The 26,671-nt window shown below is 40.7% G+C and overlaps 1 protein-coding gene across 1 annotated transcript; it reads right to left on the bottom strand.

Moving 5' to 3' along the window:
• Window positions 1-143: 143 nt before the first annotated feature.
• Window positions 144-26,468, bottom strand: GYS2 (glycogen synthase 2; the record flags this gene model as incomplete). Its single annotated transcript, XM_010162889.1, has 6 exons — window positions 26,348-26,468; window positions 17,348-17,529; window positions 13,857-14,048; window positions 12,849-13,034; window positions 2,845-2,989; window positions 144-261 (listed from the first exon to the last, which is right to left on the bottom strand). Coding segments are annotated over exons 1-6 (944 nt in total), but the record flags the coding sequence as incomplete, so codon positions are not given.
• Window positions 26,469-26,671: the final 203 nt, after the last annotated feature.

Here is a 26,671-nt window from a genome sequence, read left to right as displayed (position 1 = left end):
TCTTTAAGGTCCCTTCCAATCCTAACCATTAAGTTGGTTACATTTCACCTTCTCTGTGAAGTACTTGTTAGTCTTCCTGCTTTGCTTCTTCCTTTAAATAGTGTTGGACAACCATTGCTAATTTTTGAAAAGTAAGAGCATACCCATAGAAATGACCTCGAATGAACTCTTGGATCCTGGCCTTGTACGTGGAATGCAAATTCTGAAATTCATGCATTGCTGAAAATTTCTTAATGTTCAAGCCATTTGGGGTGACAACATCTGGAAAAGCAGAGACAAGGCAGAGTTATACATCTTCAGAGTCAGAGAAATCTTTAAGGAGAGAATCAACATGTCTCAGTTGTCAGAATGTCAACAGGTTACGTACTTTTATTACTCCTGGAAGAGCACTCTCTAACACAATGGTCTCCACCACCTTACTCTGCAAAGCTATTGCATGTGGCACTCCACTGTCTACAGCATTGCAGTGGCTTTGTACTGTTTTGACCCATACTCAACATTAGCATAGACCCTGCTGAAAACTCAGGTCTCCTCATGTCCTTTTGTCCTGTCAGGACTTAAGTAATGTCTCCATTTAGCCATATGTTTTTTATGTAATATGCCCTTTACCTCTTTATTCTTGATATTACTGTTGCCTGCTTTATCACTATAGATTGAAAGCTCTTGAGCTGTGCTGTAGTTTGCATTTGTTTACTGCATGGCACAAGAGAGGTCTGTTCTGTCAAGACTTCAGAGGTTTTACCACAAAAGGGAGAATATAATAAACCTTTTTAAAAAGACCACCTTTCATATTCTGTTGGATTTCTCCTAAAAATAGCCACAGAATAGCATGCTTTCTACTTTTATGGCTCCTCTCCTCAAAGATTCCAAAGCATCTTACAATTAAAATTCATTCATTTCCAGTATCCAGAGTTATAGGATATACATATTGTTATAAGGAGAGACACATCTTGTTCGAACCAACACTCTTGACCTTTCTGGTAGAGCACAGCAGTTATTTAAAGGCTTGCCTGATTCTAGTTGAAGTAAACTGAAGGAATGCCATTTTCTTTTTCTTTGAGTTGGCTTATGAAAGCCATGTATGGAAATGAAAGGGGAGGCCAGCTCCTCAGCAGAAGTATTTCATAGTAACACAACTGAATTCAGTAGGCATACTAATTTATGATAACCAGGGATTCTTCAAATACAAAGAATCTTCCAAGAAGGAAGAAGCACTAATTATTAGAGGATGCACCAGTGCCGATTTCATACTTGTTCTACTGGCAAGTGTCATCAGGTGTCTAGTAACCACAACCATTAACTGTAGTAACTTTAAAACTTCTATGCATCATCCAAAGGACCTTCAGATAGATATCACTCCCTACCACACAAGGTTCATGCAAACAAAACAGCATCTCCTTTGATCTCAGTGCCCATGCATCAGGATTACTGGTGGGAGTACAGTCTCTTGCTTGCGACCCAGACAGGACGTGGTAAGTGCTTGTATTGTGGTCTTTGGGCCAAGGATGCCTGACATTCAGCATTTCCTCTCTCTTCCCCTAGAGGCAGAGGTTTGTGTGTCTAGCATTATGCGTGTGACCTATGTTTAAAACTGTCTCTTAGAGACTTAGGGAGATGTCTTTAAAACATCTATGGATACTTTGATTGATTATGTATCAAGATGATGTTAAACTAAGTACAATCAGTTCTCCATATGCTGTCCAGTACACTTGCTTGGTATTTTTCATGCAATTACCACAACCATCTTTAATTACTCCCTTGAAATTTGCAGTCTGCTTTAGGAGTATGTATATTTCCCTGCCAGGTAAGTGATCTCTGATTACTCTTTATCTGAGCATTGCTATACTTCAAATAACCAACTAAGATGTGAACACACCTGCTAAAATTGTTTTGCAGTTTTTCCCCCATCATGCCTACCTGCAGATGGAGTATTGTGGCTTGTCCTTATAAAGCACTGTGCTGATTTAAAGAGAACTTTAATGACAGATTAAACTGGGATCATAACTTTATTCAAATTCCATGCATGGAACACAACAAGGTTTGTTGGTAAGTTCCATATTTTATCAGACTAATACAAAGGGTAAAATCAGACAAACTGTTGGGCACATACCTTGACTATTTTTTCAAACTGTACTGGTTGGTCTATTAGAAAATATTGTATCTATCTATTAAATTTATCATGGTTAGATCCTAAGATCATGATGGCCACAACCACACTGCTACTCCCAGCTGCGAGAGATACAGGGAAATTAACTGTATTGATTTATGGTTTGGTTTTTGCCTTCTCATCTCTTTCAGTATTAAGTAAAGAAAAACACCACCAGCACTGGAAAGCAAAACTTATTCAACATTCTGTTTTGCATAGGAAACTTTTGCTACATTTCTATAAGAATATATCACTCATCTCTAGCAAAGCAACAAACCTCAGATGCTAAAAAGCTGGCGAAATGTATTACAAAGGTTCCAGCTTCTGCTTTCATCAGCTGACCAGAATATATTACTATCATTGGAAACCCTGCTAAAGCCAAAACTCCTGAAGCAGAGATGTCCTTGCAAAGAAAGCCCGACATTCATGGAGTTAAACCAGGGCTCTCCTGAAATGGTACTGAAAACAGTTATTAAATGGTGTTGAATTTTCTATTTCTTTTGGATTACATATGCTACTAGAATGTGTTTCAAGTGATATTATTTGCACTTTTCTTTTGAAAATGGGTTATTCTCCGTAGTGTAGCCAGACACACCCATGCACGTGTCCTTGTTCTTCATGTTTGTATACCTGTGTCTATTATTTTCATTCAGTCTGAGGAAACATAGGTACCCGTAGGAAATATAAAAAGGTCTTACCAGGATTTCTTTTAAGCATATGTTCTGCTTCTATAGCTGTTATCTGTGAGACTGTGGTGAACACGTGGGCACAATGTACAGATGCCCGTTCCATACAGTACCGGTGGTAAATCTGTCTCTCTCCTGCTTCCTTGTCAATGTCAAACTGTTAAACAATAAAACAAACAAAAAAGACACCTGTGTGATACACTCAGACTTATTACCACAAAGGTCTCTTGTGTTAAGCTTGATTTCCTCAGGGAATGAGTCATATGGTTATGCTGTTGTTGTCTTTCTGGTTTTTGAACTATATTATCCACTTCAAAGAGCTTGAATGAGCAAGAGACGTCTCAATTCCTGCATGTTCATGAAAAAAAATGGCATCTCTGCAATGGAGGGAGACCTAGATTAATGATCCTCTGAAAGGTAAGGATCTGTGTTACTCGGCAATAAGTCATGCCGCATCTTGCCTGGGCTTGTTGGAAAACTTGGCAGAGCAGGGTAGAGAGTTGCTGGTAATTGAAGGTATAAAGGAGAAAAAAAGGAATGGGGATGAGAAAAGAACCTGGGGACTGGGTAGATTCACTGGTGTGAATCATGGGTAGGCAAGAGAGAAATGGAGTCGTGGTAGGGAGGTAGGATGTAAAAACTCAGTCACAAATCCCAAGGGAACAAAGAAAATAGAAAATTAGGTATTTTCTGATACTCTGAGATGCTATTCCTTAAAGTCCACCATGATTATTTGCTGAGCACTCTAATTTTGCAGTGGCGCTACACAGCTGGTGGGAAAATGGCTTCTGCTATGTTAATTGAAAATGCCACATTAATGTGACCAAAACAGGAGTCTTGAAAAATTTCATCTGAAAAGTTATGGAGACACTAGATGCTTTCTTTTGGTACTGATGATCCTGTATGTCAAGAGCTTCTAAGCCTGTCAATTAGGCTTTTAGACAAGCTAGGAAATACGCTTTACCACAGCATATGCTATACATTATGATATAACCTTTTAGTTGTATCATCATATGTCATATTCTCCACATTCACCATGAGAATTGTGGTGTGTGAAATACAACCATGTCACAAAAGAAGATCTTTTCTCTAGAACACACATCTCATTTGTCACAGAAGTTGAATGTTAGAAAAAGCACAGGGCACGAGGGTAGAGGAAGAGAAAAACAAAGGTGAATTAATTTGACTCCTTAGGGTACCACAGATCTCGAGCATGATGCTTTGCTTACCCTAAACCAAATCTTTCACATGTAGTTCTGAACTGTGTGTTCCTCTTTTTTTCTAGAAGACTACCTTGATATCTTTGAGTCTCCTCTGTTGAAGTGTTGAGCATTCACATCTACATCTGAAATCCACTGGATCTATGCTCTGAGGTTATAAAATACTTGGTACTGCTAACGCTGATAAAAGTTTCCCGAAGAAAATGTGGGTGCTTTAGCTATCCTCCCACCCTCCCCTCCAAGGTGTGGTAAACTAATTAATGAATGTCTCTGGAGCATTCAGATACCGCTGGTGAATGCTGCAAAACAGCTCTTAATAAAATTACAGATATGTTCTTCAGAGCAGAAATCTTAATTACATGTTGCAAGTAAGGTAGGAAGCTGCATATAGAACAATAACAAAAATCAGAAATCATGACGATTGTTCAACCATTCAGTATATCAAAGATAAAAAATGGGACAGTTCTTCAGCATGCTGGGCAAACACATAAATGGGGTGGGGTACTACTGCACAGTCAAAACTATGCAAGGATTTTCAAATATGTCTGACTTTGTATCAAAAATAATTAAAAAATTTCTAGCAAAGAAAGGACTGGCCAAACTTTACAATGTTTTTGTTCTCTTTTCCCTTTCTCATCAAGAATGAGTTCTTTACAAAGTATAATTAAAAAATAAATCTGTGACATATTCACTAACTGTAGATAAACACTCCCTCCAACGCCACTGGGAGGAAGAAACAATTGTTCAAAGTGCTTTGGCTTATTATTTGTTAGCTTTTATTTATTTAATTGCATGAAAGCATTTAACACATTTAACACATATTGACATTTATTTCTTCATTGCTAGTCATTTGTTCATCTGGAAATAGGAAATATTTTATTTTACACATGCTTGCATAACTTCTGGCGTGCTTTTTCAAAGGTAGACAATTCCATGTCTATTAGCAAGTATAAACTGAGGTCACAGAGTTCTCACATTTAATCTGCTCTCACTCTCCAGCAGTTTTGTCCACCAACTGGTAAAGCAAAATCTTGACCTTTGACTCCACTTATAGTGTGGAGTCAGAAACCTCATTGTGCACCTCTGAGCAGGCTAGGTGAGTGACCAGAAAATAAGCCTTAGACGAGCTGAAGGGCAGGTTAAATGGAACTTAATTGATGAGATAGTGCAAGGGAAAAGTTTAGTCCACACAGTGCTGTGCAAAGACAGCTGAGCTTGCTGTGACAGTATTAGCTCCAGAATTAGAAGCAACATGAGGCATGGCACTGTATTGAGCCAATACACTGAAATGAAGCAAAACACCAGGGCAGCTAGTTTGCTCTTCACCCCCAAGCCAATGTTTCTGCTCAGCAATTGGCTCTGCTATTTGAATGCTTGTCTGCCCCAGCTTAGGCACCTGTGAACTATGTTCCACAACATTCACATCCAGCAAGGGCAAAGCAAAATATGTGAAGTACGTCATGCTTACTGTTGTTTGTTTGCTGTTATCAGCAAATGGGAACACTAGCAAAGCCACAAACAAAAGCTGCATCAAGAGAAAAACAGATCTAAGCCAGATTAACTGTTTAGAGAATTCATTTAGGTTGAAAAACACCCTAAGACCACTGAGTCCAACTGTTTTTTCCCCCAGTGACCTTTAAAAACCAATGACTTCAATATCCACTTCCCTGTAAATATTCAACTACTTCCAGTAAGTATCCCCTCGTATTCTGACTATTAGAAACCAAGCAGATGATTAGAATTTACATGATGGCAAGGATTAGAGGGCAAAATGCCTCCCTTATAAGGCCACTCTTCTTTCAAAGCAAAACAGGAAGATGTAAGGCTTTGGAGTAAAACTTGCATTCACTGCAATGCAATTCTGAGAAAATTTCAGCTCATTTCTGTCCTTTCTGTGGATCCATGTGATGAGCACATTTCATTATGTCTTAAAATTTAAGATGTTGGAGGGCACAGTAGGTAACCACTGAACCTCCCAGCATGATGTTCTAGTTAAGACAGCTAAGACAATATTTGAATGCAAGAAGTAGAGAATATCAAGCAGTTATGGGACATTGGCATTATGTTTCTCTTAGTAACAGGGAATATTCACTGAAGTAATTAAAAAAAAATCAAAATCAGATATTTGCACTACAAACTGATAAAGACAAATTGCAAAGGATTTTAAAAAGCATAAGAAGAATGATTTGAGAATGGGAAAGGAGGAAAGACTATACTAGCTATATAAATACTTTTCTGAAAGACAGATAAATCATATGTTACAGTCTGCATTCTATCTCTAGATACTGACCCTAGAGTGTGCTTTCATAAATAAAGTATTATGAAAACAAATGGAAGTTAAATGAAGGTAAATTCAAAGTGTAATTAAAATATATTGTTTTGATAATGAATAACATTGTGACACCTTTACATGAACAATATAGATTCTCCTCACCACTTGAACCACCTCAAGAGTGGATAATATTTTTTAAGTAGTTTGTATCTCAAATAAAAGGTTTGATGCATGAATTTTTAGCTGAGGATTTGGGGCAGAGAATGAAATTTTCTGTCTTTAAAACTGACGGCACACTCAAGTTCACAAGGTGATTCTGCAGTGGAATCAGGAACAGTCAGAGACAGGCCTGAGGTTCAAACTCTTTATCTACCAAAAGGTAGAATGGAAAGATCTTAACTTCTAGCAAAATCTCACTGGCTGGCATCGTCTGAATTATGTAAGAATTACTCTTTTTAAAATCCAGTTTATGTCAAATTTAACTCCCATTGATTGTTACCTCGTGCAAATAGAACTGTCATTCTGATATGGCTCTGCCATGCCCAATAAGAATGAAATTTACACTTCCTAGCTTAAGTTAGATTTCCATTAGCTGTTCTACTAACAAAGCAGACCCTCAGCTTTGCATAACAGCGAGCTCAGTGACAGCTGTCACAGTACTGTAGCATGAGAGCTTGTGCTCCTGTATTGTCAGCATAAAAGCTCCTGACTATTCATTTTCATTGGGATTTTTAGTACTTTTCCTTTTAGACCTCTTGGGATAGAATTCTCCACCACTTTGCAAACCAGATTCTGCTGCACTTGTATGACCTGAATGTAAAATATTGCCAGGTCTAAATAAAAGTGTTACACAGTGGCAGGGCAACCTTGTATAAGGAAACAGCAATGAAGTATGAGTAATTTTTTTTCTTCTCCTTAGAGCACTTTTGCCATTATAATTCAGGGTGACTTTTTAGTAAGAAGCATCAGAGGCTGAAGCCTACAAACTTCTCCATTATGCCAGGTCAGTGGTCCACAAAACCATTTCACATGGTCACCTCTTGGATGAAATTCCAGGTTAGATAATTTGCCAAAAAGACTGTTCCTGACACAACCATCTATTCACCCATGATCTAGCCTGGATCATCAGTGTCTCTCAGTCACTTTATTAAAGCTGTTGGTCTATTTAAAACCCCAGAGGGGTGAAATGAGACAAAAAAAAAAAAAAAAGGCCGCCAACCAACTAAACAAACAAACAAAAACCAACCCCTAAGTAAGCCAGTCCCCTTAAACAATGGGGAAAGCAATAACAGACTAGCATTCTTGACCTTCAGCTGAGAAGTCAGTTCCTCCTGAAGACAAAAAGGCTCCATAGGCTCAGAACTTTTTTTTCCACAGAACTTCCTACCTTCTGGATGAGTTATTTTGATTTAGTTTATCTCAGCAACAAACATAACCTTATTCTCACCAGTGTAAAAGCTACACTGGACATGGGGACAATGGGAAAAAGCGCATTGCTGGTTGGACTGTTTAGATCTGCAAAACTTCTTAAGCATAGTTAAATCTATTATAATACCTCTGTTAGGATTTAAGCTCATAACATACTCTGCTTGTTATTGAAATCAGAAAGTGTTGACTTTGGAAGAGTTCAAGCCAGTAACCTGTAGGCAGGGTTAGCAGTCCCTGACCCAGCCGTTTACCCAGGGTTCTTCAGATGCATAACAGTAAATAAAAATATCACACACTCCCAGTTACCATGCAAGTCACCTTCTGTTTTGTTCTTTTTGTTTTTCCTCCCTTCATTCCTTCCTCCAGAATGTGAATCTAGGAAATAAAATGTGCACTGAATAGCTGTTATACAGTTACTGCCTCAGGGCTCCTTAGCTCAGACACAGCCCATCTGTTGTTCGTTACCTGCTGCTGAGGACACAACAGTGTTACCTCTGGTGTTCACTGTGCTCCCCTGCACACTGTTACGTGTTTAACACCCAGTTTTCCACCAGAGCAGAGGCAACTAAACTTCTCCCAGACCAGATGAACTAAGCTAAGACTGTAAGAATTGTATAATCTCATACAGTAAGGCTGTATAAGAACCAGTATCTTGTCTCTGATTGAGGCAAAGAGCAGACGGCGTGGGAAGTGGTCAGGAGTCAGACAACATTGCAGTCGTTACATCCACAATGTGCTCTCCTGTCTCCCAGCAGTCTACAGCTCTAACCCACTAGGCTGACTGGCTTTTCAGTCCCCCAGCAAATGTCCTGTTACGGCTCACAGGCTGACATGTATCTTCAGCTCATGAAATAGAGTTTTAGTAGCCTACAGTTCAGGCCTCTTTGATTCAGGGAGTCCGTAAAGTGTCACACATCACAGTGTGGCAACCCTTCACTAAGTCATTCCTAACTTCTCCCCAAAAGACAAGCAAGACTGAAGGTCAAGTTTTCACAGGTCCAGTGTTTGTGGCTACCAGAAGACCACGTGGAGCCTTCCCTTCCAGTTTCATCACCTGACAGGGGCTGGTGACTTGAGCTCTTTACTCATAGAAGTGCTAGAGAAAGTGTCAGCCAGCCTGCACTGCACAGCCCTTTGCCTGATCATTGATATTGACATTCACTCCAAACAGGTTGGAACCTGGGCCAAAGTCTTCTCTAGTCTAAAGCTTCTGACCTCACTGGCTTACTTCAGAGAATACATCTGTACCTTCTGTATTTGTGCCAGTTGGCACCTACTGAACTTTGCTAGGAAGGTGAATTAAAGTGGTATTTTCCACTGGGAATCCAGAGAAAGAAGGAAAATCTTAGTAATTTATATTTTTAAAACAGATCTTTCAATTCCTCTCATACCTTCTGGTCCTGCTTCTCTCCAGGGGTGGTTTAACACAGCGCTGCACTGTGTGGGGACATGTACCTGTGTGCGTGTGCAGAGCAGGCAGGGCTGACAGACAGCGGAGGACAAACAGAACATGTTACAGGCTAACAGGAAATACTATGGTGAGGAGCAGCACACTGGTCACACGCACCAGGACACTGTGAAAGGAGAAAGGACTGTGAAGATGTCAGGTAAATGTCTTTTATCAGCCAACAAACAATCATGTCATTGTTTTGCCTGTGGATCCTGCTGTTAAATCCTTCAATGCTGCAGCAAAGCACACGGCCTCAGAGGGCTGAGGAGAGCTCTCCCTCACAGGCATTCTAAGCCAGCTTTTTGTGGAACGTGTTGGGGACTAGAAATGTGAACACGAGCTTTCCTCTTTTGTCTGCAGGAGCTGTGCATGTCTGATTGTCTCTAGGCACAATTGAGTCATACCCTTTCTTTCTGCACTGCAACCATTTTTCTGTGGTTTCTGGCATGGTACACACTACAGTTGCACCTTTCCCTCTCATCTCAGCTGCTGTGCTTAAAGCTGGTAGAAAATGTGTTCTAACCATGAAGCGCTGATCAGAAGTGAGAACTTAGAGTCAATTATTATTATGCTTTAAAGGAAGAAAATTATACAATAGCACTGAAATAGGAAAATCACCTATTCTACTTTGGGGTGGGAGGGGACAGCATGCCCTAAAAATATATTGTCTCATCCAAAGATTAAACATTAAGAAGCCCTAAAGAATCTTCTCCACTGGAGAAATTGTCTGATTGACCTTAATTGTTTACTACTAGAAGACATCAATAAGAACAGCCTTGGCATCATTTCCTCTATTAGTACCTTTAAATGTCAATCTCTCCACAGAGGGCATGAAGCATTAAGGCCTAGAAATCCACAAGTTTCTTCCCTTAAATATTATTTACAGCAGTTTATAATAATACTTTAAACTGATACATATGTTTCATTCCATATATGCGTAGAATAAAATCTGATTAGAAATGTCTGTATTTATAATGTAACTGATAGTTACCAATGGGATTTGTGAAGCTTTGCAGAAGGATGGACAGTGTCTTAACACATAAGGCTGGTCATGTCATGTGTGAACAGTAACAATGGTATTAATACTGTGACTAGATTATAAATATATTAAAATCTCAAAGTCTGCTCAGATGTAAGGTCATTACTTTCTTTTCTGAGTACACAGACAAGGGTGAGGCCCCCACAGTTATAATGAAGGGGGGGATGTTGCTTTTGAGAAAAGCAAACTATTTTGCCAGAATACTTGTAGCTCACCAAATTAACCAGCATACAAAACAAAGCACAATTTTTTTAGAATTTCCTTTACAAAAGGAAGGCAAGGCTCTAACATAGTATTTTTAGAATCAGTTTGTAAAACAATCAGCATTCTCTTTAAATTCGCGTTTTAAATGCCCCCCCCCCCTTTTTTTTTTACTATGGCTTTCTTACTAACAAATTATGTGTAAGAATGCAAGGCTGAATGAATAAAGTTACTGCTGAAAAGTCCCCACTTTCTCAAGTGTTAAACTTCAAAATGCATGGGTTTACTTCTTTCAATCTAGCTCTGTCCAGAGAAAAACAATTAAACGCGACTTTACAGCTAGATTTGGTATATGGGGCCTACAAGAAAGCTGGGGAAGGACTTTTCATAAGGGCAACTAATGACAAAACAAGGGGAAATGGCTTTAAGCTGAAAGAGGGAAGGTTTAGATGAGATATTAGGAAGAAGTTCTTCACTGTGAGGGTGGTCAGACACTGGAACAGGTTGCCCAAGGAAGTTGTGGATGCCCCCTCCCTGGAAGTGTTCTCGGCCAGGCTGGATGAGGCTTTGAGCAACCTGGTCTAGTGGAAGGTGTCCCTGCTGATGGCAGGGGGGTTGGAACTAGATGATCTTTCAGGTCCCTTCCAATCCAAACCATTCTATGATTCTATGATATATGCACATAAGAAGAATATGAGGGAGTAGGAATGCCTAGACTCCTGAAACTTCATTCTGACAGCATGACTGGGTTATTCATGCTGTGCCATTAACAAACCTATCTAGTTTAGGAGCCTAGTTCTCCTAGGTGACAGATGGAGACAGATTTGTCAGGTGGTAATTTAAGGATGTTTCCCTCACACTGATTGTGAAGAGGCCAGTGTCATTCCACTGATGCTATAGGGAGCCCAGGAGGAGTAACCTGCTATGTTAGTTACCTAATACTGAGCAGAGAGAATTCCCCCTAAACACTACCAAGCTACAACCTTTATGCACATAAGGGAATGGAGACAGTCTCCTACTTGTGTGTTCAGTAGAATCAGTAGTTGCTTTTGGTGGGAAAGGAAAAAATAAAATAAATAAATAAGAGGAGTAAGGTGAATGACTTTTGTTGGAGTACAAGTGAATGTCAATCTATTCTGTGCTTGTGAATAAGGCCAGTAGTTCACTACTGCTTGGGCCTTGTCTTTAGAAGACACTGCTCCACAGTGTGTCAAGCTTCAAACATACAACTGAAAATGGCCCAGTAATTTTCTTCATTGATTTTAGCCAAGGAAACACATGGACAGTGAATAAGGCAGTTGTTTTAGCCTTTTAACCACCTCTACCCCCAGTAAGTGCTGGAATGCAAAAATCTCTTGATCTCAGTTTGTCTGTAACTATATTAGAAAACCAAGATCATGTAATGTACTTCTGCTGAAGGTAGTGCTAAAGACATCCTTGAAACATTGGTTTCTATTCTGCTTTGAGTGAAAAAGAAAACAGTGAAAACCAAAACCACTAGATGAGTTCACAAAAATTCCAAGAAACAGATGTGGGTCTTTTGAACTCAGAAAATACTTCCTACATTTGCCACTTACAAATTAAGCCTAACCTGAAAAGCTTGAAAATAGAAGGACTTAGTATGACTTGCAAGAATTATGAAGTAAGCTGGGGAAAGGAAAAAAAACCAAACCAAACCAAAACATTTAATGGAATGCCAGGGTAATTTCTGCAAGAAGAGGGCTACTGGCTATTTCCATTCCTGCCTTTCATCAAGAGTGCTGTGAGGCTGCACCCGAAGTCTTAGATGATGACTACAACTGAATAGGTTTTACATTCACTGGTTACTCGTGCTGCTAACAGTAACTCCCAAACCTCAGCAATCAACTCAAGCAATGGGTGCCTTTCCTGAACACAAAGGCGAAGATTCTCAAGGACACTGGACTTGCATTGATGTCTGGGCCTGTAACTCTCCCCTTACTTTTAGAAAACGTCCCAAACCATTGAAAAGAAGGTTAAGAATCTCTGTTGGCAATCCCATACTGCTGCAATATTACTCCATTTATCAGTGGATTGGACTAAGGCATTGACTTGACTGGAGGCTGAATGAGTTTCAGTCCTCTGCAGTGCACATCTGGTAAATCAAAGTTCACTGAAGGTAGTGCAGGTATTCTAAACTCCACTGAGCTTTAAGACCTGTCAGATGACACAGAGATAAAGGCACTCGTGCCTAGACACCTCGTGGTCTTACAAATACCATTTATTGTGCTCTGGAACTGACAACTCACTTAGCTGTGAGTCAATCATAAGTGACCATACAAGACAGGAAATACAAAATATATCCTACGAGGTGTAGCACAATAAACAGAAATGGAGCCAGGAGCTGATTAGCTGAAAAAGAAGAAGGAATAAAAAAATGTCTCTTACCTGGTCAAGATTGTTGTAAAAATCTATATTGGCTGCACACAGGTATCTCCCAAGCAGAGTCGCATGGGTAGTAAAAATTGTGGCAACAGGAAGTTTCTGAGAACGAGACAGTATTAAACCCACTCCTGCCTGCCACTCGTGGAAGTGGGCAATTATGTTGGGCTTGTCATTAAACTGACAGGAAAGCTGCAAATAATTAGAAAGAACATACATTAAATAGAAATTATTCTGCTCATCATCCCAGACCCAGAAACCTCTGCTTCTCATGCCTCCTTCTGTGTGCTTGCTTTCCTTCAGGTGACAAAGCAGTACTGTGTTTTAAGCAGTCATGTGTCTTAACTCCCACCAGCCCTAATCCTGAGCCTAAAAATTACGTTCCTCACTAGCACCTCAGAGCAGTATCCTTCCTTAAGTGTTGCGAAGCTCTGGCAAGCACAGTCACTCTTCTTTCTTTTAATTTGCTCTTCTGCTGTTGAAATTCTTGTTTGGATAAGAAAATCATGAGCACCCATGACAGGGAGATGATTCTGCAGATGAACAAAGTTTCCTCTCTTGAGGTAGGCTATGGCAGAGTGACATGCAAAGTCACAGCGCTATCATTAATTCTTTCTGTCTGTCTATATTCCCTGTGCAAGGTCATATCTAATTGTGGAGATATGGCTTGACCAGCTTCAAGGACAGTTTGTGAGTGTGACAACTTGACTACCATAGGAGAGAGAGAAAAAGGGAGTTTGGATCCTACTTGTGAGATCATCCAGTGACAAATAAGGGAGTAGAGAAGAAACAGAGGGGAAGTGACAGTAAGACACAGCAGAATTCACATAGGGCAGCCCCCACCTGCTTCAGTTTAATGACCACTTAAGTTTTAAATACAAATTTGATCTACATCAGGTATAAACTTCTTTAAAATCATAGTTTTCAAACTGGAGAATAGGAACCACGTTCCAAAGCTTTTTTGCCCTGCTGACAAGGCTGAGGTTTTGAAACATCTAGATTTAAAAACCGTACCTCTTTTAAAAACCAGACTGTTAATGATCCAAAAATCACAGCATCATTGGCTTCTCGGTCATTATAAGGGATGCCTATGTTGGTGGCATCCCAAAATTCACCTTTCCACCTGTCCAGATTCCAAGCTGCTGATCCTATATCAAACAGTAAGACATATGGGCTGCCCTCTATCAGCCATCTTCCAAAAAAGACCTATGGGAAAGAGGCAAAGGTATGAGCAGAAAATGTTAAAGTGAATGTAAAGGCCAGTTAGCATAACTATATTCACCCATCAAATCTTAAGTGTTTTACGTAGGGAACACGCGATCATAGTTCTACGTACTCAGGATCTGTGGTTTTCCTTGCAAAATACATGGAGTAATACTGGACCAAAGGCAAGAATAAAAGAAAACTATAATCTTTAAGAACATTTTGGTTTTAAGGCTTTCACTTTAGATTTTCATTGCAATGTTTACTTCTTTTCACAAAAAACGCTTCAAAAGACTACACTTGGTTCAATAATGAGGCCTTGTGTCCTTATTGAATTATCTATGCCATTTTTGTTCTCATTTCAAAATTTTTATTTTCTTTCAGTCAGATTTGTCACCAATCTTTTACCATTTATTCTAGATTACTGGTGATAGATTTTGTAGGACAGGTTTTTGGGACCAGTATCTACCATGACATTTCATTATTCTGCCCAAGCAGCACAGTTAATGCCCTTTGGCAGAGTGGAAGGATCAATCAGAAGGTGTAGTAATACCTAAAATCCACATCAGCCTAAAAATACAGCTTTCCTGCTTTATCTGCATTAGTATAGTTAAACATCTCTAAGAATATTCAGAACTCCACTGACATAACTTACTTGCCCAACCTGCCCAACCAAGAGAGTAGGCTGAACTGTCACAGGCAACACAACAGAGCTAGGCCCACACTACAGACTGTACCAGTCTGCACAGTCAAATTATTTCACATTAATTTCACCATAAAAATGTCTACAGCAGCAGAACCATATTTACCAGGAAGAATGAGATACTACAGGGAGGTCAGCACAGCTTATAGCCCACGCAGAAGAAGAATCCTTTATGCCACTGTTGGACCTCTTTTAATTCATCAGCCCCTGGGACCTCAGGGGTTGAACCCAGCCCTGATGCTAGAACAGGCTGAATAGAGGTCAACCCTTGAAGACAATGAGGTGAAAGCTCTTAGGCCTGTTCACACAAAAAAATACAGGGTGTAACAAAGACAGTTGTGTGAAGGAGGGTCAGCTCCTTACACACTTATTTCAGGCTATCCAGGCTTCTTATTCAGGAAAGTGAGGTTAAAAAGCAGGGAGTTTGTGTGAACCCAGACTTTATCTAAATACAGAGTCAGGCTGTGGCACGGAACATACCTGACCCAAGAGGTTTGGAAGCGCTCCTAGGTCCCCTGGTTTAAAAGGATGCAAAATCCAGACATAAATGTTAATAGGATAAGCACAGCTCCTGGAAACCTGAGAGCCATTATTAGAGATAAAAGTTATCCTTGATATACCTGGGATAGATTTACTGCTATGTATGAATACTCCAGCAGCACGATGCACACGTTAGGGTGGCAGAGTTGGCTGATTAAATTTAATGTACTGCTGGAAGAGCATTAAGTGTAAGTAAGATAGAGCATTGCACCTAATCTGCCCCACAAATGTTTATCCGTTTTCCAAACAGGAGTGTTGCTCAGCTTGCAGAGACATCTCTTTGTAAGCAACATTAAAAATTCGATCAATCACTTACAAAAATCTGATTAGAAATAAGAAATGGCAGTTAGATTAGACCTTTCAGTCTGAACCTCAGCCTGAACAATGCAAGCATCACACAATGTTATTGTCCCCAGCAGACACCTTGCCCAGCTGTTGCACATACACATCCAACAATACATGGTGACATAATATGCAATAGGGCACTAGATCCTACCAACAGTAGAACTGCTGTCACAAAGGCAGATAACACAACTCCACTGCCACAGGGGGTGACACTCTAAAAACTTAATGAATTTCTACACTAAATTCCCCTCCACAACAGGAGTGTGTAAGAACGCTTCCTTGCTGCTGTGTCTCAATGCTTTTCACACCTGTTTGGCACACACTATACGTAGACAATTTGTCCTTCTGTCAACCAGCAACTCTGAGGGGCTCAATGCTGAATCAGAATGAAGGTGAGTTCTAGGTCTCTCATGATAACTCTCAAGAAAGGAGGTCAGATTCAGCATGTGTTATTTTCAACCCACTTTCAGGGAACCAGTTGTCCTCGAGGCCGCAGCTGCTTGCAGCTTAGTAGCTTGCACATCAACACAGCAGATTCTATTCCTTTCAGCAGATCACTTCTATAGAACTTTATTCCTAGTTTATTGTTGGAGAAACTGAGTCACAGAGAGGCTACAAGGTTTAACTGAGATCAAACAGAAAACACTGGTTAAAAAATATGTAGGAAACAGATTAACTCATTCCTCATGCTGTGGTTTATCCTCTCTTACTAGGGAGCAGACAGCTTGTTGCGCTGATCTGAGGAAGCAGATTCTTTGTCAGTTGGGTGCTTTTCTTAAGTCCACCTGTTGTTTGTCGCTTTCAACTCAATATAATGCTACATGAAAAAAAAATTATGAGCTAGTGGAATAATTTTCTCTCTCTAGCACAAGAATGCCAGATGTAATGTAAGGGTCCAGTCAAAGTAAAGTCATATTAGAATCATAGAATGGTTTGGATTGGAAGGGACCTCAAAGATCATCTAGTTCCAACCTCCCTGCCATCAGCAGGGACACCTTCCACTAGACCAGGTTGCTCAAAGCCTCATCCAGCCTGGCCCTGAACACTTCCAGGGAGGGGGCATTCACAACTTCCTTGGGCAACCTGTTCCAGTGTCTGACCACCCTCACAGTGAAGAACTTCTTCCTAATATCTAATCTAAACCCACCCTCTTTCAGTTTAAACCCATTTCCCCTTGTTTTGTCATTAACTGCCCTTAGGAAAAGTCCTTCCCCAGCTTTCCTGTAGCCCCTTCAGGTACTGGAAGGCTGCTATAAGGTTTCCCTGGAGCCTTCTCTTCTCCAGGCTGAACAGCCCCCACTCTCTCAGCCTGTCTTCATAGGAGAGGTGCTCCAGCCCTCAGATCATCCTGGTGGTCTCCTCTGGACTTGTTCTAGCTAGCTGCCTGTCCTAGCTGGACTTGTTCTAGCTAGCTATTATATCGACTAAAATCTCACCATGTTTACAGGGTGGATAAATAAGTCATTAACCCAATTAAGTAGACTTGCAGATGAACGGACTGTTAAAACCTTTAATTGGATAAACTGGTTCTTCCTCAAAAATAACCTTTAATGAATTGAGAGCTGTTTTAACAGTGGATTCTGAGCTTTTCGCCTTGCAACATTGACCAGGATGGACTGCTGTGTCATGGAGAATGGCAAAAGCATTAACCAAAACTGTAACCTCCTCAGAATCAGCCTTGTTGCCCTGGGAAGAAGTAGCACATCTTATTTACCTGACACCCTTGGCCATTCATGGTATCCATTGCCTTCTTAACTGCAGGGTTTGGAGGCTCACATGCTTCCACCTGAGTCTTCACATTGTGCTCAAAATAGGGACCAACCAGGAAATAGTTTTCACCCCATTCATCTGCTGTAATTTTGGCTTTTGTCTGGATGACGGTGTAAATGCCTCCCACTGCAAAAGAAGATGACAAAGAGCAAACAGAAGAAAGGACCACAGGCCACGCAGCTCTGGAATAAGTTCCAACCCACTAGTAAATCAGATACACCTCTAGTTAAATCACTTCACATATTCAGATTCTAAGTGAATCCCAGACTCTATCAAATAAATATAAGTTCAGTCTCTGAAACAGGATCAGAGCTTCAGTGTTCAACTGAGCAGTGTGCACCGATAGCAGACTGTGCATCATTCTTAAATGACACTTTGCTTACACCTGGGTGACTGCATATGGCTTCCCTCAACTTCTCCTCTAATCTCAAGTGGAGGCTTTCTATCCTTAACTGTTATTTTTAATCTAGTCTGTGATTTGTTTTAAATTCCTTTTAGGTGTTTGAAGTCACACCACAAATGCTCAACCAATACACTACTTCATTCTTATGTTATTCCCCTTTTATTGGAACTTGAAATCTTTACATTCAGATTGTAGGATTCAGGTCCTGGGGCTCATCCTTCCACTCTCCCATGCCTAACCTTGATGCGACTGCATCCCAAGTACAGCCTTCTGCTTCCTTATTGCAGCAGCTAGAAATTTCAAACGTACTCTTTGTTATGTGGAAATACATGTGGAAAGAACTGAGCTGGCACTTCCAGCTTGCTTTACACACATCACTGATGGAAGTTGAGGGATTGATGGATTTAATTGACTACTAACTATAAAAATGAATTTAAACCAATACCCCCAAAGCAAAAGCTGTCCCATCACCATTCTGAAGAGTTGTTAAAGTTGGAAGGAGCGTAACCTACACTGCCAATATAAACATCTGCAGCACTTTACACCCAAATATTGTCCATTTAAAAAATAAACACAATTTAAAATTTATAAAATAATGTGACAACAACATTCCCAGATAAGTCATTACAGATCTATCTAGTCTTGCACATCACATGCAAGATTCACTTGGCTGCCCTTCCTCACAGTTTCCCGGAGCCAGCCCCGTAATTAATCCACTGGCAGGGCAGTCCTGCAAAGCCCACCCTGCCATAGGACCCACAGCACCAGGCAGCAGGCATCCCACAAATTTGGGAGAACAGCACATGCTGGAATCCAGCAAATGAAGGGAAGGCAAGAGAAAAGAAAATCAGAGGCTGGGTAGCTGCTGTACATCAGAGACAAGTTTAGCGTAGCTCCAGTGATTTTAAAGCATAAATAAAGCTCGACAGGTACAAGTAAAAATCAACAGAAGCAACAGGAATAGAATTAGTGTTTCTACTTAAAAATTTTATCCTCCACTGAATTTGAAAACTTGAAAATTCAGTAATACTCCAGACAAGAAATCTGTGCTATGGCTTTCAGCACTGACATCAAAATTACATAAGAAGTCAGTAGTGCAAGTTGCCAGTGACTGGCAGCAGGTACTCCAGACTTACTTTTTAAAAGGTACTGGGGAATCCAGAGATGCCAAAGCACTGAAGAAGAATCAGCAAGAATCTTTAAAGGTTACCTGATTATTCTTAAAAATCTACAGCAAATGACCACCATTTAGAGCAGAGCAGCTGAAGTTGTTCAGCACTCTGGGAGATTAGTTCCCAGATTAATTAAACTGTATCACCTGACAACTGTAGGAAGCCTCTGCCAAGGCTGATATGCTGCAGCCCTGGGGAACTGAACAACAGAACTATGTTTTTAATGGTGTTCCTAGAAAATTAATTGTGCACTTAAAATCCTTTCCTTTAGAAATATCCCATTTGTTTTGAATGCTTGAAGGCTCCCTAGCCCTACTATTTTTGTGTCAAGATGTCTCAGGACTTTAGGTATCTTACAAAGAAAAACAAATGCAGTTCCAATCTCCCAGCTTGCTAAATACAATAAATGATTCAAGACCTAAGAGCACTGGAACAGGCTGCCCAGAGAGGTTGTGGAGTCTCTTCTCTGGAGACATTCAAAACCTGCCTGGACGCCTTCCTGTGTAATTTCATTTAGGTTCCTGCTCCGGCAGGGGGATTGGACTGGATGATCTTCTGAGGTCCCTTCCAATCCCTGACATTCTGTGATTCTAAGAAGATATCTATTTGCAAGATGAAAGATACTAAATAACATGATAAGGCTGTGTATGAATAGAGTGGTGCAAAGCTCTTTCCCCACCATCACAAGAGTAGAGATCAGCCTCTGTCACACGGCAGGGCGTTCAACATCGGCATCAGGAAGGCAGCTGAGTTTCCACAGCTGTTAATGTTAAGATTAATAAGAAAGCTGCAGCTCAGGAGCCAACTAGAGCCTGGAACTTTGTCCTGCACAGCCAACAGCCAAGTGTTTCTTTTCACAGGGTGTTGCTTAGGATCCCGTGTGCCCAGAGCACGTCCTGCCAAAGATGTGTGGAAGGTCTGGAGAAGGGCGAGTGTGCTGTGTTCTGCCATCGTAATCTGTCGCACAGGAAGGTAAAAAACATTCCAGGGCACTGATTTGCCTGAAATGCAATGAAAAGGACTTAGGATAAAAGTGTTGGGCATAACTTAAAGACATCATAAGAAGAACAGAGCAATGTCTAGAATAGTGTATTGACTTTTGAAATGACACTTTTCCATAGCAAATGCAAGGAACACATTTTATATCATTAAGAGAAAGTTTATCTCTGCTGAGTTACTCTGAATTCCCTAGAAATACCTGTGCCAGTGAGCAAGGGCGTATCCCACTGAGTAACAAAGGACAGGGAAACATATTCACTTGGAGCCTAACAAAATGCCCAAATTACTTCCATCAACTTCATAAACCTCCTTATTCTTCTCTAATAACATGTTTTAAGGTCATATTATAAACAGAAAACCTTTCCAAACAACAGGGAGGTACCAAAAGCCCACGATGTTGCAAGTTTCTGTATGCAGCCTCTGAAGCTCTGTACTTTGAAACAGGTTTTAAAACAAACAGTGAAAGACAAAATGAGAAACAGATGCAGAATCAGGAGAGATCAGATGCAGAGAACTGGTCTGGATTGTCACAGACATGAGGAATTAGCAGTAAAATGTGGATACAGAGCTACTTTAGTGTTCTGATCTCCACCAAAATGCTTTATTCAGCTATTTTAAGTTTTAATAATTTTAAGATATTCTTGAGAGAAAAATATTTCCATTATTTCTTTTAAAAATGTGTTTTTAACTTTTCCACCAAAATAAAGAAAATGAAGTTTAAAAGGTAACCAATAACAAATCTTTTCCCCTCATTTATTGCCTCTCCATGCTTCCTCTTTTTCCAGGGAAAAACAAACTGGCATGAAAAGGGGAATGAAAGTGTTTGGGAAAGAAGGATTTTGTTCATTTAAGATAATTTTTTTCAGTGATCTCTTTAAAAAAGAGAAGATGAAAACAAAATATTTTCTCAGAAAATATTTCATAAAATTATTTTTTTAAGTTTGAATGTTTTCATACACGTTACCACTGCTATGAATTTGTCTAAAGGAGTTATCTGCATCACTCCAGCCATTTTCTTCTTTCCTCATTTCAAGCCCTAGTGCATTATTTCTTTTGTATATTTAAAATCCAAGCAGCAATTAGAGCCCTCCAGGACAGACACCAGAAATATCCAAACAATTAAAAAGCCTGTGAGCCAAGAAGTCTCCCAATATTGTATCACTACTGAGGACAACATGAGGGAGAAGTGGAGATGTGAGTATGCAAGTGGAGATCTTTGTGCAAGATCTAACCTGTAATTATGCTCTTCCTGCCACCAGATGTTAGATGGAAAGACGTATTACCACTGCTTCTTGTCACCTGTTGTGGAAGGGTCCACAGCTTCTAGGATTACCCAGAAATTGCTCTGACCAAAAGGGTCTTCTGTGAGCATGGAATTGCCCAAACTCCTCAAAACTGCCAGAGATACCCACTGTTCATTTTACTTGCTCTCCCATCCAGCCCACGTTACAGAAGGACAGAGGGAAGGAGCAGCAGAAACCAAAGAGGAAGGAGAGCAACAGGAAGAGAAACTATGCAAGCAAGACACAGATAAGTGGAGACTGTCACTGGTCGGTGCAGGAGCTGTTCCCCACACACCCTGGCTGGGCAGACAGAGGACCAGAGCACTCCCAGGGCTTTCAGCTTCTTTACTGTGGCCTGACTGTGCCACTCGGAGAGCACTAAAGCTTTCCTGGAGACCACGGCTGCCATGGAATCCAAGAGAGCAGGGGGACCCCAGCTTCAGGATTCCAGTTGACTTCACTGATGCAATTACTAGTTACATCAACTATCCCTCCACCCCTTCACCTCAGAATCTATCTCTGATCTAGAGAGATGTGATAAAATTGGACTTGAACTTATTTTTTCCTAATGTTTGGTTGGAATCTTATTTCTTGATTGCCTGTTGAGATAGCTGAGGACCATTTTAGAATAAGGTTGTAAAATGAGTCAGGTAAAAAAACCCTCAAAATCCTCAGATAGCAGATATTTTTCATCTATTTTTGGCTACATTTATGGCCAGGACTCATCAGAAAAGTTCTCTAAATTCTGTGAAATTTTGGCATTCCAAACAGATTCTGAAATAATACTGAAACACTGAAATTTATGACAGATCTCCACGATACACCCCCAGTGCACAAGATTTAATTTGAGATTGATTTGATGTTGACACACCACCCCACTCTAGAAATGCACAGGGCTCTGGTGCTGTGCTTATGCCAAGTTCATGCCAGCACCCCCCCACTCCCCAAAGTGCTGTTAGTTCAGGTGTGTTACAGATGACATCATCCACCTTTTCCCAAGGAACTTTCAACATGGGAGGACGTTTAATGCAGAGAGGGTGAGATGCTGGTCCTACTGACTTCAGTGGATTCAGGATTTAATTTCCAAGAGTCCAGATTTCCATCAGAGAAACTGTGCATGGAGCTCTGCTCCAGGGAGAACTGAACCAAGGTTTGTTTTTAGCAGAGTCTTCATTCCAGTAGGGAAGGAGAAAAATACTTAGGATTCATCTACCAGTGATTCCTGAGCTAATCTGTTCACAGCTGAATGATGACAGAAACTGGCTGTTTGCCCAGCATTTTTAAACAATCTTCTATTTTCTATCTAAAAGGTGTTAGTATTACAGCAGGAGATACTAATATAAATATTACTGGAATGATTTTAAAGACATCTTTATAGAGCACAGACCAGATCTTGAACATTCTCAGCGCTTCTCATTAATGTTTCAGAAAATCCACCAAACAACAGCTAACTGTTATCATAAATTAAAGAATTGGACTTCACCCCTGTACCCAAATTAAAGACTTAAATTTTCAGTGGGAAAAATGTCCAGGACTGCTGCCATTACTCCTGCTTTGGCTGCTCCCTGTTGACAATTTCCATCTGTGGGGCTTCAGACATAAGATCTACAGAGCTTGTAGCTGCTTGATTTGTGCTTCTGTCTTTGAAGTGTTTTGCCTTCATGTTATGGGGGAAAGAAAACGAGTCTTCCTTTCCAACTTGCACAGAGATATGACCAGACCTGGCTTCACTGGAACACAGTGGCCAGGAGAGAAGGGAAAGGGTGAAAAAAGTTGAGTTTCCCCAAGATCACCAACAGATCATGTGGCACTGCAGTGCACTCAGGCCCTTGCCCACCTGCTTTCCCCCCCTGCTTCTGCCACAGAAACACAGTAGCTCTGCTTCGCAGTACGGATCTTGCCCATCAGTGAAAAGTCAGTTAAAGTGAGGAAAATCTTACAAAACAAACTACGTTTTTCTCATTTCTTTGGCAGGGGACTTTCCGTGCAAGATGATTTCAGTGCTGTGCTCAATTTAGGTGGCAAGTTCCTTCTCACAGGGAGAGTGATACTGGCAACTGAGCCTTTTTTATTTCTTGTTCTCTCCTTCAGCAAACTTGTCTTTCCTTGCTCCAGACAGAGAAAAAGAGAAAGAAGAGTTGCCGGTGCTTTCCAGCATACGTGTCAGAGATTGCCACTTTGCACAGCCAGTGAACAGGATGGAGAATCTAAAGAGAAGCAGAAAGCTCTGCCCAGTTAAAGCATCTGTTAAAATGACCTCGAGGAAAAGGAAAAGGAAAAGGAAAAGGAAAAGGAAAAGGAAAAGGAAAAGGAAAAGGAAAAGGAAAAGGAAAAGGAAAAGGAAAAGGAAAAGGAAAAAGACACCTCCACTGTGCCAGCTGCTGAGAAAGGAGTGATGAGACTCCAGAAATAATGGATACTCTTAGATCTCTCAGCACTGAGTTCATACAACTGACTTGTCCTTCCCTACAGCTGCATCTCCTGCTCAGGGAAATCCCAGTAAACGCTTGCTTCTTGTGAGCAGCCTGGCACGTGAAGATCCTCTCACAATATGTAATTAGATGTGCTCCAATTTGCAGGACCCTTTCATCATCCTCAGCCTCTGAAGAAGAATATATTTGAGAGGTTCAGAAAACAGCTCAGCACCTGTGAAGTGCACTGTGAAGTTTACAGGTGTGGGGATTACATAGCCCCACAGGTGTGAGCTCTGGTAGTGTGTTCTTCAGAGAGAAAAAGACATTCAGCCTTATTGTCACTGTCACGGAGAAATGGAGGAACCACTTAGAAGCAGCTCGGGTGAAGGAGGAAATGAACCCATAGCCAAGCACCTAGAGATGCCCACGAAGTTAATACAAAGACTTGAACTCTCTCCTGTAGGCAACAGCAGCTTTGCACCACTTTAGAAATGCAAGGAAGCTTCATGCTCAACTACCCTTAGGCACCCTTTGCATTGCAAAGGGGAATAAAGAAATCTTCACCTTAAATGCTCAAAATCAGATTGCCAGACAATAAGCCCAGCTAATGCTTATCCTTCTCTCTATATTAGGAATATAGAGAGCAAGATAAAAACTAAAACACACAGCAGTACTAAATCTACATGGGGCCAGCCTACTTAGTCAAATAAACAGTCTTCCTTCTGCTAAAAGAGGCAGGAAAAATACAATGTGAGTTATGATTTCCTAAACTTATGTATCTTGTGAGATGACTCTGCCTGCATCTTGTTGGCTACTCTCTCTCCCAAGAAACACAGTGCCCTAACATTTTCCAAGAACTGTTTATAAAGGTTAGGTCATCAGGGAACAGTATCTCACCATGTGACATTCAGTTGCCTGGAAGATATAGAAAAACCACTTCAGTATCAAGAATTTACCAGAAAAAATAAGCTTAAATGGGTTCATTAGAGAGTTTTTGCACAAATGTTTCCGGTCAAGGTTGGTTAGTAGAAACTTTGCATGGAGATCTGGTTCTAATGAAGAAATCATTTGCCATGACTGGTTTAGTCAGCTCCATTTTAATATATGAGTTTGGTAAGTGGTGTAATTAACAGCATCTTATTTTTAAACTAACTGAATAAATAGTCACTCTTAGAAATATTCATGCTCTCAAAATGTGAGAATAATAAATTTTAGCCGTGTCAGTTGATTTGACTTCAGAGAAGCCAACAACAGCTATATGTATGATTAAGTAATTCACTGCATTTTGTATGTACACTGAAAGCCAGATGAATCTAATTGTGTTTTGCTTCTTAAACGTATTGTGTGATATCTACAACCAGTGGGTCCAGATGAATCGGAAAATATAAGATGCTATGGAGTCCAGAAATGTTAGTGAGAACACTTGAGTTAGCCAGATTTCTGCTGCCATCTGCTTGTCAGTGCCCTACTTATTATGCACACTGCAAAACTAAATGCTACGTGCTCCCAAGTTCTGACAAGAGTAAACTCACTCAAAAAGCTGGACTGAAGCTACTGAAAAATAAGCTCACAGGGGTTCAAAGTGCAAAAGCTACTCTGTCCTACCTCTGTGTAAATCACCCTACAACGAGTGATGTAAAATTGCACTGCAGTGAGGATTACATACTAGAAGCTATCACTGAATAGTTCCATTTTCACCATAGAGATAAATTCCAGTTTCACCATAGAGATAAACCCTAGCACTGTCTGTTCCTCTCACACACATTTCCCCTTTAGAATTAAAATCTTAACAGATTACAGATCCCTTTTCCTGACTGATCTATTTATCTGCCAGGACAATCAGACACGTGGTCAACCATTTACTCATACTAACTCACTTTTGGAGCAAAAATGGAGCCTGTTTTTGTGAACTACACCTAGCTGAAAGGGGGTGATTTGATGAGTGAATTAGAAATGGAGGCAGAAAGATCTTTGCATAACAAACAGCATGCATTTGCATGACAAGCTGCATGCAGTGAACAGATTTTCAATCTGTACACGTGTACAAAGCATGAAGTCCCTGTCTGGCACCACCTGTGTTTGCCAAGTCGAGTCCAAAAGGGTTGCAGCTGGCATGAAGACTGCTGGTCATTGACATCTGGTTTTGCTCAGTGGCTTCCATGCAGCTATGTTTATTTAAACCTGTTTCAGATTTGGCCTCTGCTCCACACAGCTCTAGAAGGCTGAGGGAGACTGATGAACTACTCTGAATCTGATGTCTGGCTTACCGCTCATTTTCATGCATTTTGTGAATTTGCATGGAAGGTAAAATATAAATATGTACAAAGCAACATCTATATACCCCTACATCTGCACACCCAGGCAGAACACTTAGATGCTTTTTTAAACAACCTACACGTGGTGGTGAAACATGTAACGACAGAGACATCCTGACTGTCTGCTCATCGCACACAGACACAGGCAGATGCAGCCCACACGTAGCACGCGTGATCCACATGGATGCCACATGCGTGATCCACACAGATGCCACATGAACTCCTTCACATACAACAGCTTTGAAGCCCACTTTTCCCCAATCTCCCCTTAATGCCTTTCTTGTCCAAGCCCTTCCTTCATGCCTCCCTCCACTCCCACGAAAACAGCGATACTAACTCCTAAGAGTGTTGTACAAACCTTTGTTGGTGACTTCCCAAGAAACTTCAAAGAGCAACAAATCTTCCACTGGTAGGTCTTCATCATCCCACTGAGGAAGCCCGTTAAGAGAAGTAATGGACAGTGATCTAACCAGTGGCATTTTCTCCAGTCCTCAAATGCCCACCACGCAGGCCACAGCAGTCAGCAGACGTCCAGTTAATGTGGCAGTTCTCTGCAGTTCTGGTTAGAGCAATCTGCTGGTGTGCTGGACTCTGAGGAGAAAATTATTCAGATAACTGGGAGCTAGTGAGTTTAAACTGTCTCACCACCAGCATTAAATTGGCTCAGTGAAATCCTTAGGGC

Source organism: Antrostomus carolinensis, unplaced genomic scaffold, assembly GCF_000700745.2.
Source record: "Antrostomus carolinensis isolate BGI_N321 unplaced genomic scaffold, ASM70074v2 scaffold48312, whole genome shotgun sequence".
Classification (NCBI taxonomy): Eukaryota; Metazoa; Chordata; class Aves; order Caprimulgiformes; family Caprimulgidae; genus Antrostomus; species Antrostomus carolinensis.
This window is presented reverse-complemented; position numbering and strand designations above follow the sequence as displayed.